Source organism: Castor canadensis, chromosome 7 (assembly GCF_047511655.1).
Source record: "Castor canadensis chromosome 7, mCasCan1.hap1v2, whole genome shotgun sequence".
NCBI classification, from domain to species: domain Eukaryota; kingdom Metazoa; phylum Chordata; class Mammalia; order Rodentia; family Castoridae; genus Castor; species Castor canadensis.
In genome coordinates, this window is record NC_133392.1 from 50,336,306 (window position 1) to 50,352,197 (window position 15,892).

Genomic DNA, 15,892 nt, shown 5'->3' on the forward strand with positions numbered 1-15,892 from the left:
ATTAGCTACAAAAAATTTAAATAAGAAATTCTAGGGTAAGAATGGATATTCAAACTGGCAGCAGCTGGAAGTGGTTACCACCCAAGAGCTGAAGGGAAAAGGTGGAAGACATGGTGTGGGAATCAAGGGAAAGAGGAAACTGATAAGAGACTCCTCAGAGGAGTTATATCTCGGGAGCCACTCAGCACCTGTCAGAGGACCTGGTTCAGCATCCTAAGTACAGAGCAACAGACAGAGTGGTGGCCCTGTGGCAGGGGCAAATGGACCTCACTGTCAACTCTTGGACTTCTCTGCTGAGAAGACAAATAAATGATTTTCTTAGTTGCTGCCCTCTGAAACTATTTTGTTTTTAAGGTACTGTCCTTTGAGGTTATTATTTACTTATATTAATAGGTGGCTTAATCACACCCTGAGAATGATACTTAAAATACTGCCTTTCTAAATGTCCTTGCTTTGAGAGAGAAAATGAGGAAAGAATTGGAAAATTCTTTAAAGAAAGAACACTATACCGCCACCACCAATATTGCCCTTGTTTCCATTGGTTTTGGAAACCATTACTAAAGAAAAAGAGAGATGTGGTCATAAATGTTTGAAAGAATTCCTTGTGCAGTTAGTAGTGGCCATAAATATATGGCCTTCACCAACCATTCAGACTCTGCTCCAACCCAGCCTTCCAATGGCACTTAACTCCATCACTAAATATGCTTGCTCCAGTTTCTCTGGAGAATATGTATTCAGAGCCAAAGTATGTTGGTAGAATCTTAAGAGTAATGTCACAAAAATGATAAGAGATAAAGTCGAGAGATTACATGGCAGAAAGACTGTCACAGGATTGTGCCTGAAAAGAAGGAAGCTGTCTATCAAAAAGCATCGTCTTATCTTCATCATTGTCAGTACCATTAACATTTAAAGGTCTGGGTTTTTAAGGGGAGTCTTCCTGAAACATTGTACTTAAAAAGCAAAAATACATTTTGTTTTAAAGCACAGGAGTGTAATTGAGTGGACTAATCTCAGACTTTATTGATACAGATGATCTTTCAAGGTATGAATATTTTTTCCAAATTGTACATGTTCATGATGGAAGAGTTTGAACCATAAAATGAAACTTAAAAAAAAAAACTGTGATTCTGTTGCTTAGAAATAATCACTGTTAACTTGGTTGTTGTTTCCTTTGCTTCCTTTTAATATATATGATCCTTAAAATGAAATTATGATCTTGTGATCCTTCATTGATAGTTCAGATTTCTCTCCAGACAGTTTACACCAATATTTATTTCCACCAAAAATGTGTTACAGAGTTTGTCAGCCCTGTAATTTTTTTTTAAAATGTTCTCAATAAAAATGAGTGAAGTTGAATTTTATTCCTACTATACAGATACTTAGGATCTTACTATTAAACTGTTTATTATTATCTTTTTCCCATGCACCTATGGGACAGTTAGGGTTTTGTCTTCTTTTATATAAACTTTTTGTATAGCAAAAATAAATACATAATTTTTTTCTTTTGGCAGCACTGGAATTTGACCTAAGGTCCTTGAGCTTGTTGGGGAGGAACTCTACCACTTGAGCCATGTCCTCAGCCCTTTTTTGCTTTAGTTATTTTTCAGATAGGGTCTCACATTTTTGTCCAGAGCTGGCCTTGGACTACAGTCCTCCCACCTGTGCCTCTAACATAGCTGGGATTACAGATACACAGAAGCATGCCCCGAATATTGGTTGAGATGTGGTATCGCTAGGTTTTTGTCTGGGCTGGCCTCAAACTGCAAACCTCCCAGTCTCTATCTCTTGCGTAGCTGATGTTACAGGTGTGTACCACCATGCCTGACCCCTAGAAAAAATTATCTGAAAACAGCATTTTTTGTTGGAAAGGGTAGGAAAAATTGCTCCACCATTAGCAGGTGATTTTTATTTTCTGTAATTTTTAACAGAAGGCTTTTCTTGCTCTTAGAGGAAAAGTTACTTTTAAAAGACCAACCTCTCAAATTTTTCATTATTTAAGATATTTAAACAGAAATTTTACTTTTGGTGCTTGGTGATTTTTCATGCAGAAAATTTTAGGCCTCAAGGAAACTCTAAATATCTTTATTAAGAAAGACAAAGGACTGTTTTGAATTTGACTGTTTAAAATATACCTCCCCTGAAGATACATCTCTCGAGATTGATAGATTAAGATCCTTGGTTCCTACCTAGCAGGATTAGCTATGAAAAGGTATGAAAGAAACAAATAATATGCAACTGAAGAGGATGGTGTGAGTATTGTTGACAGAATGTGTGTTTTCGTAAAGCAAAAACAAAAAACAACCCACTAACAGCTACTCTGTGGGAGTAAGAAGGAAAAAATGATAGATAGGCATTTTCTAATGATAGCTTTAAGGCCCATTTACCTAAGATTAGACACTTTTAATTTGGGGGGAAATTTTCAACTTTCTTGAGACCATGAGCAAACTTGAGAAGCAAAGTTTAACACAGATTTGGTTGAACCGTCATTAGTTCCTCTTCACAGTGCCGTAAACTTCCTCACTGGATCCGACAAAAAGGAGAAAGGTGGAGAATTTCAGTGCTGGTCTCAAGTTATTTTTAGACATGAATTGCTAAGAGTTGCTGTTTCCTCCATTCTCTCTTAATTGTGCCTTGACTGTTGTCCAAAGAGACAATTTTTTATTTTTACATTTCTTCTTTTACTATGTCAGACATAGAGATTGTGCACGTAGTCTGTTGTGGTGCTGCCCTTGATTTCTGGGTTCTCCTGGTCCCATGTGCATGAACCCTGGAATGCATGGTGGCTGATTCTGTAATGGCAGCCAGCAGTTGCGTGATAAGATTCTTCACGAATAGTTCCAGCTGTTGTAAAAAGAAACAGTCTGCCCTGGCCACAGATTATAGCACTTTGGGTTCAGACCACAGGCAGTGCCTCTGGGACCCTTCATGTACACTGTGATCATCGGTATTCCTTGGAGAGAGAATGAGCATTAGTCACTTCTGGCTCTTAGAACTTCTTGCATAACTTGCTTCTATCTCAATACAGTTTCCTGGGGGTGCTTTATCCTGACATGGGCTTCCACCCTCCTTTATCAAAAGGACCACTGAAGGTCAATCTAGGATTCCAGTGCCAGTCCAAAGGACCAGTATTCAGTTTAGCTCTCTTTTCCATACCCCTCCTCACCCTGTGTTTTATCTTGTGTTGTTTTCTGGGCTCTGTTCCCACCACAAGAGTGAACCATCCTTAGCATATACCCATATGTGATCCCCTCTTCCCCTGCAAGTAACCTAGCCTTACTCCGGCTTTCTGTAGAACTATTGTGTACAAACCATTCCAGTGATTCCAGATTTCCTCCTGCCACTTAGTTTCCTCTCCTCCTACTTCTCAGAATCTTCTTCCTTATCTCTGGAATATGGAGCTGAGATGCCAAAAGGCTGCAGGGAACAAATTGAGTTAGGCTTTGTGTTTTTAACTCTCTTCGTCTACCCACTACATTCTGAAGCTAGATTTCTCCTGTGGTTTGGATTTTTAAATGCCCTTCTTTTTACCTGAGCAGCAACTCTGAGGTTATGCTTGGAGTTTAGTTTACACTGTAATCTTATAAAGTGGTTTATAAGATAAGGTAGTTTATCCTTTTTTAATTCTCACACTCCTTAAGTACATCTGTTCTTGATTATTTCATCTGGTATGTCTTGCTTCACTCCATAATTTGTTTGCATTTCGTTGTTCTTTTCTGAGATTATTTCTAGGTTTTTGCTGAGTATCTAAACTCTATTTCTGATTAAATAAACAACTTTGATAAGTCACATAGGAATCTTAACAAAGAAGAGGCATGTGTGCAATTTACCTCATGGTTCCTTTTTATGCCTTATTTTCTCCTGAACTTGAAAGGTCAGTGGAGGACAATTATAATAGCATAGCATCATTGTATTTTTGAGGTCTTTTATTACTGATTATATTTGAAAACTGGTACTTCACTAACAAAAAGCCTCATTTATTTTCCTGCCCTTCTGGGTTTTCTCAGGCTGGTTTCTCTTTTCTACAGAATTGTCGAAGGGTCCATAGGCTACATCATGATATATGAATGGACCTCCCATCCTTTCCTTGTATTTAGCCAGAACGTGTTATAAGTAGTCATTATCCTTATCACTAGTCATAGCAAAACAACGGAGCTGAAAATATCTCAGGGAATATACCTACTACAGTTTGTGTCTTTTGATTGACTCATGTCAGTATCGTGTCAAGGATATGCTTTCTCCATTGAGTATTCAGTTTTATTCTGACAAATAGAATTTTAACAGGAAGTTGACATGGGACCCATTATGTTTAGACAGATTATGGATACAGTGGGTATAAGTTCTCCTAAAAACCAGGTTTTTGAATTTAAGATACATTCATTTTACACCTCTTGCTGCTATTCCCCTCTCTCTTAGCTGATTAGAAAGAGACAATACTTTTCAGTTCTAAAGCAAGACAAGTTAAATAAGGATGATTTTGTGTCTTGTCTTAAAGCATTAGACTTGATTAAGACAATACCTACAACAGGTGCATTTGTTTTTTCTTCATCACTGGTACCATTCAACATGTACAGCTACTCACCAACACAATTTGCCTTAAATACTTATGGTTGGGTCCTTCCACCCCCCCCCTCCTTTGGGATATATTAGAATTTTATTCTAATTCAGTGTATTGGAATTCTTGTTGTTGATGATCATCCCTTGAAAGAATCTGGAATCTGTATTCCTTGCCACAAAAATAGCTTAAAGTACATTGGTTTCTTGTCTCGTTCTTTTAAAATCACTTGCATTAAGGTTTAATCAGTCAGTTCAGTTTTTTCCATCTCTTGATAAGGTATACATCTTCATTTTTAAAATATGATATTCTTATGTTACTCAACTAATGCAGAATCTTTGTTTAAAAGGCAAGTGCATTTCTCACAGGTCCAGGGAGAAGCTCATCCATTTCACAGTGAAATATGAGCAGTGGGCAGTTGTCCATGAGTTGAAATCACTTTTGCTGATCACCAAAATGACTTACCATCTTAAAGGAAAAGTGATCAAAATAGCAGACATAGTAGATGGCATCTAATTCTGAGCCATGATTTGGCTCCAGTAGAGTATAAAGGAGAATCCCATCTCCCTCTGAGGTTGTCAATGTATTTGTCTCATGCTAGAAGTACATTATTCAGGAATTGTCAGTGGGGCAAACACTGCTTTTCATTCACTTTGACCCCAAAGCACACATACTTTGAGTGTGCAGAAAGAAGCAAAGCCAAGCCTCCATCTCTGAAGCCAGTTGTTCATCTGTCAGCAAGGTTTCCAGCCTGCTCTTCCTCTGCCCAGAACCAGAGCACTTATGTCAGACACATCTGTGTTTACCGCCCACAGTTTAAGTCTCTTGGAAACATTTTAGAAATTAGGTGAGCTACTTGTAATGAGATACCCCAAACTGTAAAGTTGTTTGTCATGTTAGTTTGATTTAAGAACCTTACAGTACTGCTTTACACCAAAGAAATTTATATTCCTAGGGTAGGATAGCAATGATGTGAATAAATTTCCTTATTTTATTTTATTTTTTTAAAGAAACAGAACTCCAGAGATTCAGTGATTTTTCAAGGGACAGATCTTGTTAATGAATAATTTGGGATTGACTTTGGAGTCCATATATGTTTCTGCCACAACATGAAGGAAATTTGTATCCAATTGCAGAGTCAGTATCATTAAAAGTTAACACATTCTGCATGATGCATGCTGGTAGTTCCTGACCTTTCCAAAACAGTGTGATTCCAAGTCAACCAATGCCTTTAAGTTGAGTGGGGCTTTAGACTATTAGACAGAAATCCTAAACCTCGTGTCATAGACTTGCTGTTACGGGTTGAGCATCTATAATCAGGAAATCCAAAATGTTCCAAAATCCAAAACTTTTTGAGCACTGAAACAATGCTATAAAGGGAAAATTCCACGCCTGACCTCTTAAGATGTTCTCAGTCGGTATACAGGTACATTAGAAAGAGCGTTAAAAAATTACCTTCAGGTTTTGTGTGTAAGCTATGTGTGAAACCTAAATGAACTTCATGTTGAGACTTGGGCTCCATACCCAAAAAACCTCATTTTATATACATACAAATGTTCCAAAATCAAAACAAAGAAAGAAAGAAAAGAAAACCTTAATTTGAAACACCTCTAGGCCTAAGTGTTTCAGATAAGAGATGATCAACTGATTTTTTTTTAATGGCTGTTATGACTTGGGAACTACATGGATACTGTTGGTGACACTGAATTTCACAGGGGGTTGGCTCTGCTGCCCCTCCCTCTGCTTGTCCACACTGACCACTCCTGACATACCCAGCCCCAGCTAGTGTCTCTCTTGGTTGGTTAGTTACAGAGGCTCTTCAGAAAGAAGCTAACCTTGAAACAAAAATGAAAGGACCTCTGAGCCAGGAGAAAAGGAATTCTGACCATTGATCTTTTCTTTGTGGATTTAAAACTTATTTTGATGGTTTTGTTTTTATGCAGAAAATATATCAAAGCCATCCTGACTTTAGGCCATGATTTGGGACTTTTTCCCTATAAACAAAAGTGCAGCTCTAATAGGATGTTTTTTTTTTTTTTTTAATTTTGGAGTGTTGTGAGTAAGAGGGAAATTCAGTCAACAAAGGATTTTCTGTTACTTTCTCTCTCTAAAAGAACATGCTGAGAATGAAAGGGGGTAAGGGGGTCTGAACTTCACTCAGCAGAACTCAATCATGGAGACAGAGTAACTACAAACAGATTGTTGGTGAAAGACTGATAGTCTAAATTCATCATGCGTCAGTAGATACAAATGGCTGACATAGTGTTTTTATAGGTTTTGCTGTGGGATAGAAATGAAGAAGAAGAAGATTTAAGCTTGAGGAGAGAAGGAAAAGGCAATAAAATATTAACAAATGTTTCTAGGGATGGGAATGTTTCAAAAAATGGAAAACTAGAAGAGTAGAAACCAGAGTACCACAAGATAATCTTTTTAAAACCATAACTAAGCCTCACTCAAGTTCATAAAAACATCTTAGTTCTTTTAAATATTTATTCTTTATTGAAAATATGGTTTTTAGCAGGTGTTCTTATGAAAACAATTGTTGCTTCATCAAGTCCTTATGAATTTCCAGATGGAAGTCGTAAGAACATTTTTTTGTAGAGATGTTTGCCTTTATAAAAAAGAGCCCATTTTCTTTTTTCTTTTCTCTTTTGTATGTACACATACAAAATATCCATTTCATATACTTGTTCATTAGAGCTTCATATTACTTAGTGAAGATTGGATTGCCATCTGACCTTCCTTTCTTTCATAGGATGATACCAGAGAGACATAAGCAGATGGGTTGGACAAGGTATCTAAACCCTAGATACCTGGATGGATGTTATCTGATTGTTTCTGGTATTTTGTATAGGTATTAAGATCAGAACATTTAAGGTCAGAATTATTTTGGGAAATATAGGGCAAATGGTCACCTTGGATATGAGTTTTAGACTTGTCTACAGATTTCCATCTCCTCCCTCTGTATTTAGCTACTTCCTACAATGTGGGATCTGTCAGTCTGCTCAGCAGTGGGCTGCATATTTACCTCTCATTTGAAACTGGCTGTTAAAAAAACAAAGTAATACATGGTCCCTGTGTTCAGAGAGTTTCCTCAAGCTTATAAAATAATTATTGCTTATAAAATAATGAATATTATTTTTAGAACAAATGAGTCCAAATGCTCATGCTTAAATAGGAGTTTTCTTTCTTCATAATTAATTTTGGAACATGGTAAGCTATTTTTTTATTCCTTACATCTCTGGCCATCTTCTACACTTCCCGACCCACCTTTTATTCATTTTTATGTTTATTAATATGGTTAATACTTTGACTACTTTTCTCTGTCAAATATTTCCAGAATGGGTCTGAATGAAACATTAGTCCTTTGTAGTTTCACACAGACAAGCTTGAAGTGTAAACTGAATGAAATTAATTTCAACTTGGAATAAAAGTGCACATCCTGTGTGTGTCTTAAGTAAGGGTAAAGGAAAGAATGAGAAATACAATGCTGCTAACCATCTTAGCTGTGTGAACTGGAAAAGAGCTGCTGTCCAAAACCAGTAGTGATCCAGTTTTTGGAGACCCTGTGATGTTCCCTTTTGTGACCACATGTGTGTGCCCACCTGTCTCTGTGTTCTTGATAGTATACTTTTGTCACTAGATGGTGCTCTTTCACTTTAAAATATTTTCTGTGGAGACGTTTGCTTTTTATGTTGCTTATTTCTGATGGTGAAGAGACAGTGGATAATCAAATTCATCCTTACTGGACAGGAGGTTCCCTGTCCCTCTATAGGTGTATAGGAATTTTAATGTGATCATCCAACCTGTAGAGCAATAAGTTCATAGGTTAGCATAACATTCAGTATGTGTTGTCAGATTTTTGTGTGAGAAAAATCCATTCATATTCTGTAGAAGCATTTTGCCATATGTATTGGGCCAATACTTAGAGACTACAATTAAAATTCTTGTGTAGCTAATATCCTGTTATATATCCATTATTTAAGAATCACTTGGTACTTGGGAGGCAGAGATTGAGGGTATTGTAGTTCAAGGCCAGCCAGAGCAAAAAGCGAAACCCCACCTCAACAAATAAGTGGGATGTGATGGTACATGCCTGTATAATCCCAGCTACTCAGGAGGTATAGGTAGAAGGATCACAGTCTGAGGTCAGCTCCATGCAGAACCTTGAGGTCTATCTCCAAAATAACTAAAGCCAGAAAGGGTTGGGTGGGAGGGGAGGTGATTGTCTAGAAGTAGATTATCAGCCTAGCAGGCACAAGGCCTTGAATTCAAAACCCCGGTGCCCCAAAAGAGAGGGAGAATGGGTGTGAGTGTATGAGGATCACTTGGAAAGCTAATAAAATGTGTACTGTGGGTTGTCCAGGACCCTGTATTGTACCAGGAGCCTGAGTCTGATTGCAAGCATGTTTGAACACAGGGTTCTCATCACCCTGGTGGTAGTGAGCATTTTCAGTATAGACTAACCAAAGCTGATGCTAGCTGAGATTGAAACTTTGAATGTGGACAGCTCTTTATGTGAGTATTGCTTAGTGGTCGGGGTGGAGGGGGGGGTTCCTAATGTACATCATAAGATTCATAGAAGTACAGTGAGGATGAGCTGGCGTCACAGAACAGGCCAACCTGGGCCTTGTTAGGATGCAGCAGGGAGCAGGCAGTGGGAGTAAGAGGCAGCTCTTACTTGGGGTTCTCTCCCAATATGTGGTGCTCAAGTGGACATCTCTTGTGCCCTGCTTTTAGGCCCCTCGACTTACAACACCTGATACGTAACATTTTAGAAAGTTTGACCAATCATCAGGCCTTTGATCTTCGCAGTGTCCCTGTGACAGGGCAAATGTCAGCAGAGGGATTATAAAATAGAATAAGGAGAAATGCCTGAGGCCAAGAGCAGCCACGCGGAGACACAGGGAGGGGGCAGCCTGGAGACGGTGGCGCTGACTCAAATTAAGCACAGCTGTTGGGATGTCTCCCCAAGGCCAGCGCATTCCTGAATGTTGAAGCTTCATGGGGCAAGGTTGTTCACTGTGATTTCACCATCCCTTCTTTTCTCCCCTGGCCTCCAGCCCTCTCTCCTCTGTTGCCCAGTTACACCTTGAGAATATGATGTGCTCAGCATTGCGTTGATTTTTACCTGGACTGTGGGATGGCATTGGGAAGTCACACCACAGGGGAAATATGTGTAGTTTGGAGAAAATATCCACTGAGTGGTTCTGGTTCCTTCTCTAAGAGAATCTATGCTTCAGAAGGGTGGAAGGACTCAGGCAGAACTGCGTGTTAGTTGGGAAAGGTGTTCAGTAAACATTTGCTGACTCTGTCACCATCCTGTACAGGACATAGAGGACTTAGCTGAGAAGTCAATACGTCATAGGCATCAAGAAGGTTGGGATTCTCAGTGATGTGACAGTCTTGATAAATCATCTCCATTACTCAGCTTTATCACTAGTTCTAATGGGTACAGAACTTCTTGCTGACCCCACGATGGTCTTGGTCTGTGCCAGGCTGATCTGCAAGATCAGTAACCCGTGGGTTGCTGGATGACTTAGAATCCTGTTGGGGAGAACTGAGGAGGCATGTCCTCCCAGGGCCTTTGGCTCTCAGGTCTTTCCTCACCTGGATCATTCCAGCTCTGTAACTGTGACTCCCCCTTAACTAAGGCCTTTACTCACACCTCCTCTCTCAATGAGTCCTGAGGTCCCTCCCCTTCCTATAGGTAGTGGATCCTGAACCTTTCCTTTTTTCAAAACATTATGTTTTTAATATATTAAATAATTTATTTGATTCATTTTTTGTCTCCCTACACAAGATCACAAGCTCTCTATTTAGCCAGGGGTCTCTGTCCACTGATAGATGCCCCATTCCCTGGAGCCAGTACCTGGTGCATAAAAGATACTCAGAAAATGTCAGTTGAGTGAATGAATGTGTTTCTATATAAAATTCAGCAGTAAATAATTGACAGCAAATATTAGTCTCTCAGTATGAATTCTGGATGAATATCAAATATTTCTGAAGGAAGTTTAAGACATTTTTTCCTGTTAACACTGACATCTTTTAAATTGTCACACAGCTTAAAATTTGGATTCAGAGTTGGAAGACATTGTATTATAATGACCAAACTATGGTTGTGCCTTAGTTTCTTCTTAAAAAAAAAAAAAAGAAAAAAACCTCACAAAACTGTATGGATTAAATAAATTAATATATTTAAATCTTTGCAATAGAGTTTGGAATGTAGCAAGAGTTCAATTAATAAATCACATTTAGAGATGCCTCAGTTATTTAAAAATAATTATATTCTTGTTTTGCTTATTGCAAAAAATAAAAGGAAATAGCCAGTGTTCAGAAGGAAAAATGCCACAGACAAATGCACAATTTGACATTTTCCATATGGTTTGTTTTTATTATGATAACACACCTACAGTGAAGCAAATAACAAATTTATTATGGAATCTCTTTTCTTATAATGTCAATTAATCAATTAAATTATTTTGGTAGGACTGGGGTTTGAATTCAGGACTTCACACCTGCAAAGCAGGTGTTCTGCTGTAACATCAATTTTAAGACAGAGTTTGGGGAAGTTTGAGAATCTCTTACGAGCCTTTGTTTCTGACTCCTTATAGATCCACATATCAAGGTTTCTGGAAGGAAAGAAGATGTGAAGGAAGCCAAGGAAATGATCATGTCTGTCTTAGACACAAAAGTAAGTGAACTGAAGGACACTCAGATATCAGAATCTTGTCTCTGCAAGGGCTACTTCATGCTGTTATGAAAGAAGTATTTGGAAAAAGAGAAAGTAATGGTGGGTCTTAAAATATGCACATGTGATTCTACTGTAGATGTAAAGTTTTGTTTGGTATTTGAGTAGGTTCTATCATGGGAGGTGATTGGATGGTATTTACATACACAATCTATGTGTGTGGATATCTGGATATACATAACACGTATAAACCATCTTCAGAAATAGAAATTGGCCCTGGTTAGAATAGAGTAAGTAAGAAGGTTTTAGAAATTGATGCATTTGCCTTTATAGTACCAGTAGGAAACCCACAGTGTTCTCTACAGTCCTGTGATTAACGTGTGAGGCACGAAATCCAGTGAAAGCAGGTGTGTTCTCTCTATCACTGCAAGTTTGCACATAGCGATAACGCTTAAATAAGCGGAAGTTTATACCCGTTTGTAAGAATTCACTTTGTGTAGACGATCTGAACATTTATTATATGCCAGCTACTTTGCTAAGCACTCTACATTTTATAAATCATGGTTTATTTAATACTCACAACTAACTGAGCACAGAGATGTTAACTAACCAGAACTGGGAATTGATGAGGTGGTTCGAGTCCAGGCTAGCTGCTTCTTAACTATCTTTTTTTTTTGCCACTGGATATTTTCCTATATTTCAAAGATTTAAAAAAAAAAAAATCAAAATATTGAATGGATATAAATTGAAAATTGAAGATTTCAGGAGGTTTAAAATTACTGATGTTCTTAGCACTTTGAATTTTACTTGTTAAGGACTATAGAATTCCAGTGACAGTCTTGAAAATGAGAAAGGATTTCACGTTGGTCTTTATAGTTTTACACTAAATATTCCAAAATTAAATTTCAGGTTGGCCATGGTGCTTTTATTCTCCATGTCTTAGAATTTTACATTTTGTGTTACTGTAACTAACCTTCTACTGGTATTCATTTAATTAACCCATTTTGCTGCCCGAGGTCCATGCTTTGTGACTTCTTCCTACCAGAAAGAAGGGTCTGTTTAGTGATGTTTGACACACTGTAGCATAGATGTTTCCCCAGGAGGAGGTTTGAGAACACTTGTGAATGCTTCCTTATTCACAGTTTTCAGCTTTATTTTTATATCTACTTTTCTATCATTGGAATTCCTCAGTCCTCTAACATGCGTGTCTTTGGTCTTGTAATTAATGTTTTCGTCTGTTCTTAGTTATTTGAATTAAGTGTTTCATGAATAATGTCTTTAAAAATGAGTTATTCATAAATGTAGTGGACTTTATTTAAAGACTACTTTCCAAAAACATGGTAAATACTGCATCTGTCTATTTTTTCTTACAAATTTTTCATAAAATGAGAATTTTTTTAATAACAAAGGTAGAAATTGAGCAAATTAGATTGAGAAATCTGTACCCCACCTGATCACTGTTTGTTAATCACAAAAAACATTGGGAACAAAGTATTTTTAGGGGGTTCTTTCTCTTTTCATTCTTCAAGAAATAACAACATCTTCTTGCAGAGCAATCGGGTCACGTTGAAGATGGATGTCTCACATACAGAGCACTCACATGTGATCGGCAAAGGTGGTAACAATATTAAAAAAGTGATGGAAGAAACAGGATGCCACATCCACTTTCCAGATTCCAACAGGAATAACCAAGCAGAAAAAAGCAACCAGGTGTTTCGTCTTTCCACATTTGCTTTCTGGAATGAATTTCAGCTTTAATTTTCAGTGCACCTATGTTTTTTGAGATGACAGCAAAAACTAATCATATAAGCATGCAGTGTAGGTTGTGTGACCCCCTGCAAGAAGACTGAAAGTGCTGAGCTATTATAAGGATGAGTTGTAGGTAGGGCCTAACCTCCAGATCTACAAATGGTTCACATAGAAAACAGGAGAGGATGTGATGATCACAAAGCAAAGCCACTAAGGAGAGGGTGAGAGAGCATGCCAGTCAGGAAAGGGCCTGGAAAGGGCCTTTCCATTGCCAGGATTCTGTCTGCAGAGTCCAGAAGTGTCCCACAGGCCATGCTAGATCATTTCTGAGAGGTGGTGCATGAGTGTCCAACCTCCTCACACTGACTGATTTATTTCTCTCTCTCTCTCTCTTCTCTCTCTTTCCCCCAGTACTGTGGGTTGAACACAGGGCCCTGTGTTTGCTAAGCACATACTCTGCCACTTTTTGCATTGGTTACTTTTGAGGTAGGGAGGGAGGGTCTTGCATTTATGCCCAGGCCAGCCTGGGCTGTGACCCTCCCATTTGTTCTTCCTTGTGTGGCTGGTAAGACAGGCATGCACCATCACACCCAGGAGTCTGGAGAACTGTTTTGCCCAGGCTGGCTTCAAACTGCAATCCTCCCAATCTTTGCCTCCCAAGTTGCTAGGATTACGTGCTTGAGCAGCTGTGCCCAGCCATCTCTCTCTAGTTTATAGCACACTTTTCTGTGGTTCTTCTCTTTGGATCTAACCTATCAGCATGCAAACACTTTGAACACTTGAAGAACAGATAATACTATTTATGTTACTTGGAAGAGTTCTTTCTTCTAAGCTAATCAGAATACTAAAAAGTCATGATAAAAAGCAAGAGTATTGTTCTTAACATGGAATGGCTGCTATGGCCTGGCCCACCCCAGTAACAGAGCAAGGTTGGTCCTTTGACATAACTCACCTGAGGATCTCATTAAAATGCACATTCTGTCTAAACAGGTCTGGGCTCACATGGGACCCCTTATTTTTAATGAGCTCCCAAATAATGCCCATGATATTTGTTCCAGAACCACACTTTAAGTAGCAAGGATGTAGATAACTAGAAAAAAACAGATGTGAGTTGTATTAAAATAAACCTAACTGTATTTTCTTACTTTTGCAGGTGTCTATAGCAGGACAACCAGCAGGTGTAGAATCTGCCCGAGTTAGAATTCGGGTAACTATATATTACTTTACTATTGTAAATCAGTATCAGCAACATTTCCACTGTAAGCAATTAAGATACTGTAATTTATCATTTGTTAACCAAGTCATATTTTTAGTAAGTAGGAAATAGTGACCAAAGTTGTATTTGTATACACCCTGGCATCCATTATCTAGATTTTTATTGTGGGTATTTCATTGTCAGCTTTTTAAAAATGAGATTCTGTGGTTTTTTAAAATAAATTTTTCTGTTAAAGACATTTCTCAGAAACATTTTGAATTTCATGTGACTCTTATTTCTTTGATGACTTTTAAGTGACAAAATAGAGGCTGTAGGAAGAATGTCACTAACAATATGAATTACAAACTATCAGGTTCCTTCCATTTAAAAAACTTTTTACAGTCTACCTAAGCTTACGTCTACTGTAAAAGCAATTTGTGTTTTAAAATCCATTTTCAGATAGGAACAAATCAACTATAGACATCTCTAAATGAACAGTGTTTAATTATCTGCTTTGGATTCTCATACTTTCATTTCAGGAGCTGCTTCCTTTGGTGCTGATGTTTGAGTTACCAATTGCTGGAATTCTTCAACCAGTTCCTGATCCTAATTCCCCCTCTATTCAGCACATATCACAAACGTACAACATTTCAGTATCATTTAAACAGCGTTCCCGAGTGTATGGTGCTACTGTCATAGTACGAGGGTCTCAGAATAACACTAGTGCTGTGAAGGTAAATGACTTCAATAATTCCAACATTCTCAGTGCACAAATTATTTTATTTTTAAAGAATATTGGGCTAATTTGTTTTCTGCAGTTTTCCTTTGTGTTACATTTGGGTTTATTGAATGTGCTGTGTTTTGCCATATCTGTTAGGAGCATAGAAGAATCTTTCCCCTTTAGGACAGTTACAGTTTTACAGGGTATTTTCCTCCCACCCTTCTCTGCTAGGAAGGAACTGCCATGCTGTTGGAACACCTTGCTGGGAGTGTGGCCTCAGCTATTCCTGTGAGCACGCAGCTAGACATTGCTGCTCAGCATCATCTCTTCATGATGGGTCGCAACGGGAGCAACATCAAACACATCATGCAGAGGACGGGTGCTCAGATCCACTTTCCCGACCCCAGTAACCCACAGAAGAAATCCACCGTCTACCTCCAGGGCACCATTGAGTCTGTCTGTCTTGCAAGGCAATATCTCATGGTACAGTTGCTGAAATTAGTGTTGTAATCTTTTATTTAACCTCTTTGGATACAGTGTGTATTGTGGTACTTACTGTACTAATATGATATTTAACGAAGCATTTTGGAAGCCTGGTTAAATAGGAAAGTTTCTTGGTATGAGGAAATAAACGGGAAGAGTAAGGTTGGTAGTCCTCAACAGGCTTTGTTTCATTGCATAGGTTAGACTACACATGGGAAAGTTTACAGTGAAATAATTGTATTTTGTGGATGGGTAGATGATTTTTTTCATCTGACATTTGGAACTACTATGCAGTTTGCACTGAACAAAAAATTCTTCCATTTAAATAGAAAAGTAAAAGTACTATTAAATTTCATCCTGAAATACTTATGATCAAAGTATGTTATAGGCATGTATGAAAGCATTACAGTGAAGCCCATGTGTACAATTAATATGTATAAGTAAAAAAGAAAATAAATTTCATTTTCAGCAGTAGAACTTCTGGCAGCCTGAAATGTTTGT

General features: G+C 38.1%; 1 protein-coding gene across 5 annotated transcripts in view; it reads left to right on the forward strand.

Moving 5' to 3' along the window:
• Window positions 1–15,892, forward strand: part of Bicc1 (BicC family RNA binding protein 1) — a 262,071-nt gene that overhangs the window by 206,170 nt on the left and 40,009 nt on the right. For all 5 annotated transcript variants that reach the window (XM_074078893.1, XM_074078894.1, XM_074078895.1 and 2 more), the window contains exons 4-8: window positions 11,167–11,246; window positions 12,795–12,953; window positions 14,146–14,199; window positions 14,727–14,921; window positions 15,140–15,391. In XM_074078893.1, coding sequence (XP_073934994.1) covers window positions 11,167–11,246; window positions 12,795–12,953; window positions 14,146–14,199; window positions 14,727–14,921; window positions 15,140–15,391 — 740 coding nt within the window. The remainder of the gene's footprint in view (window positions 1–11,166; window positions 11,247–12,794; window positions 12,954–14,145; window positions 14,200–14,726; window positions 14,922–15,139; window positions 15,392–15,892) is intronic.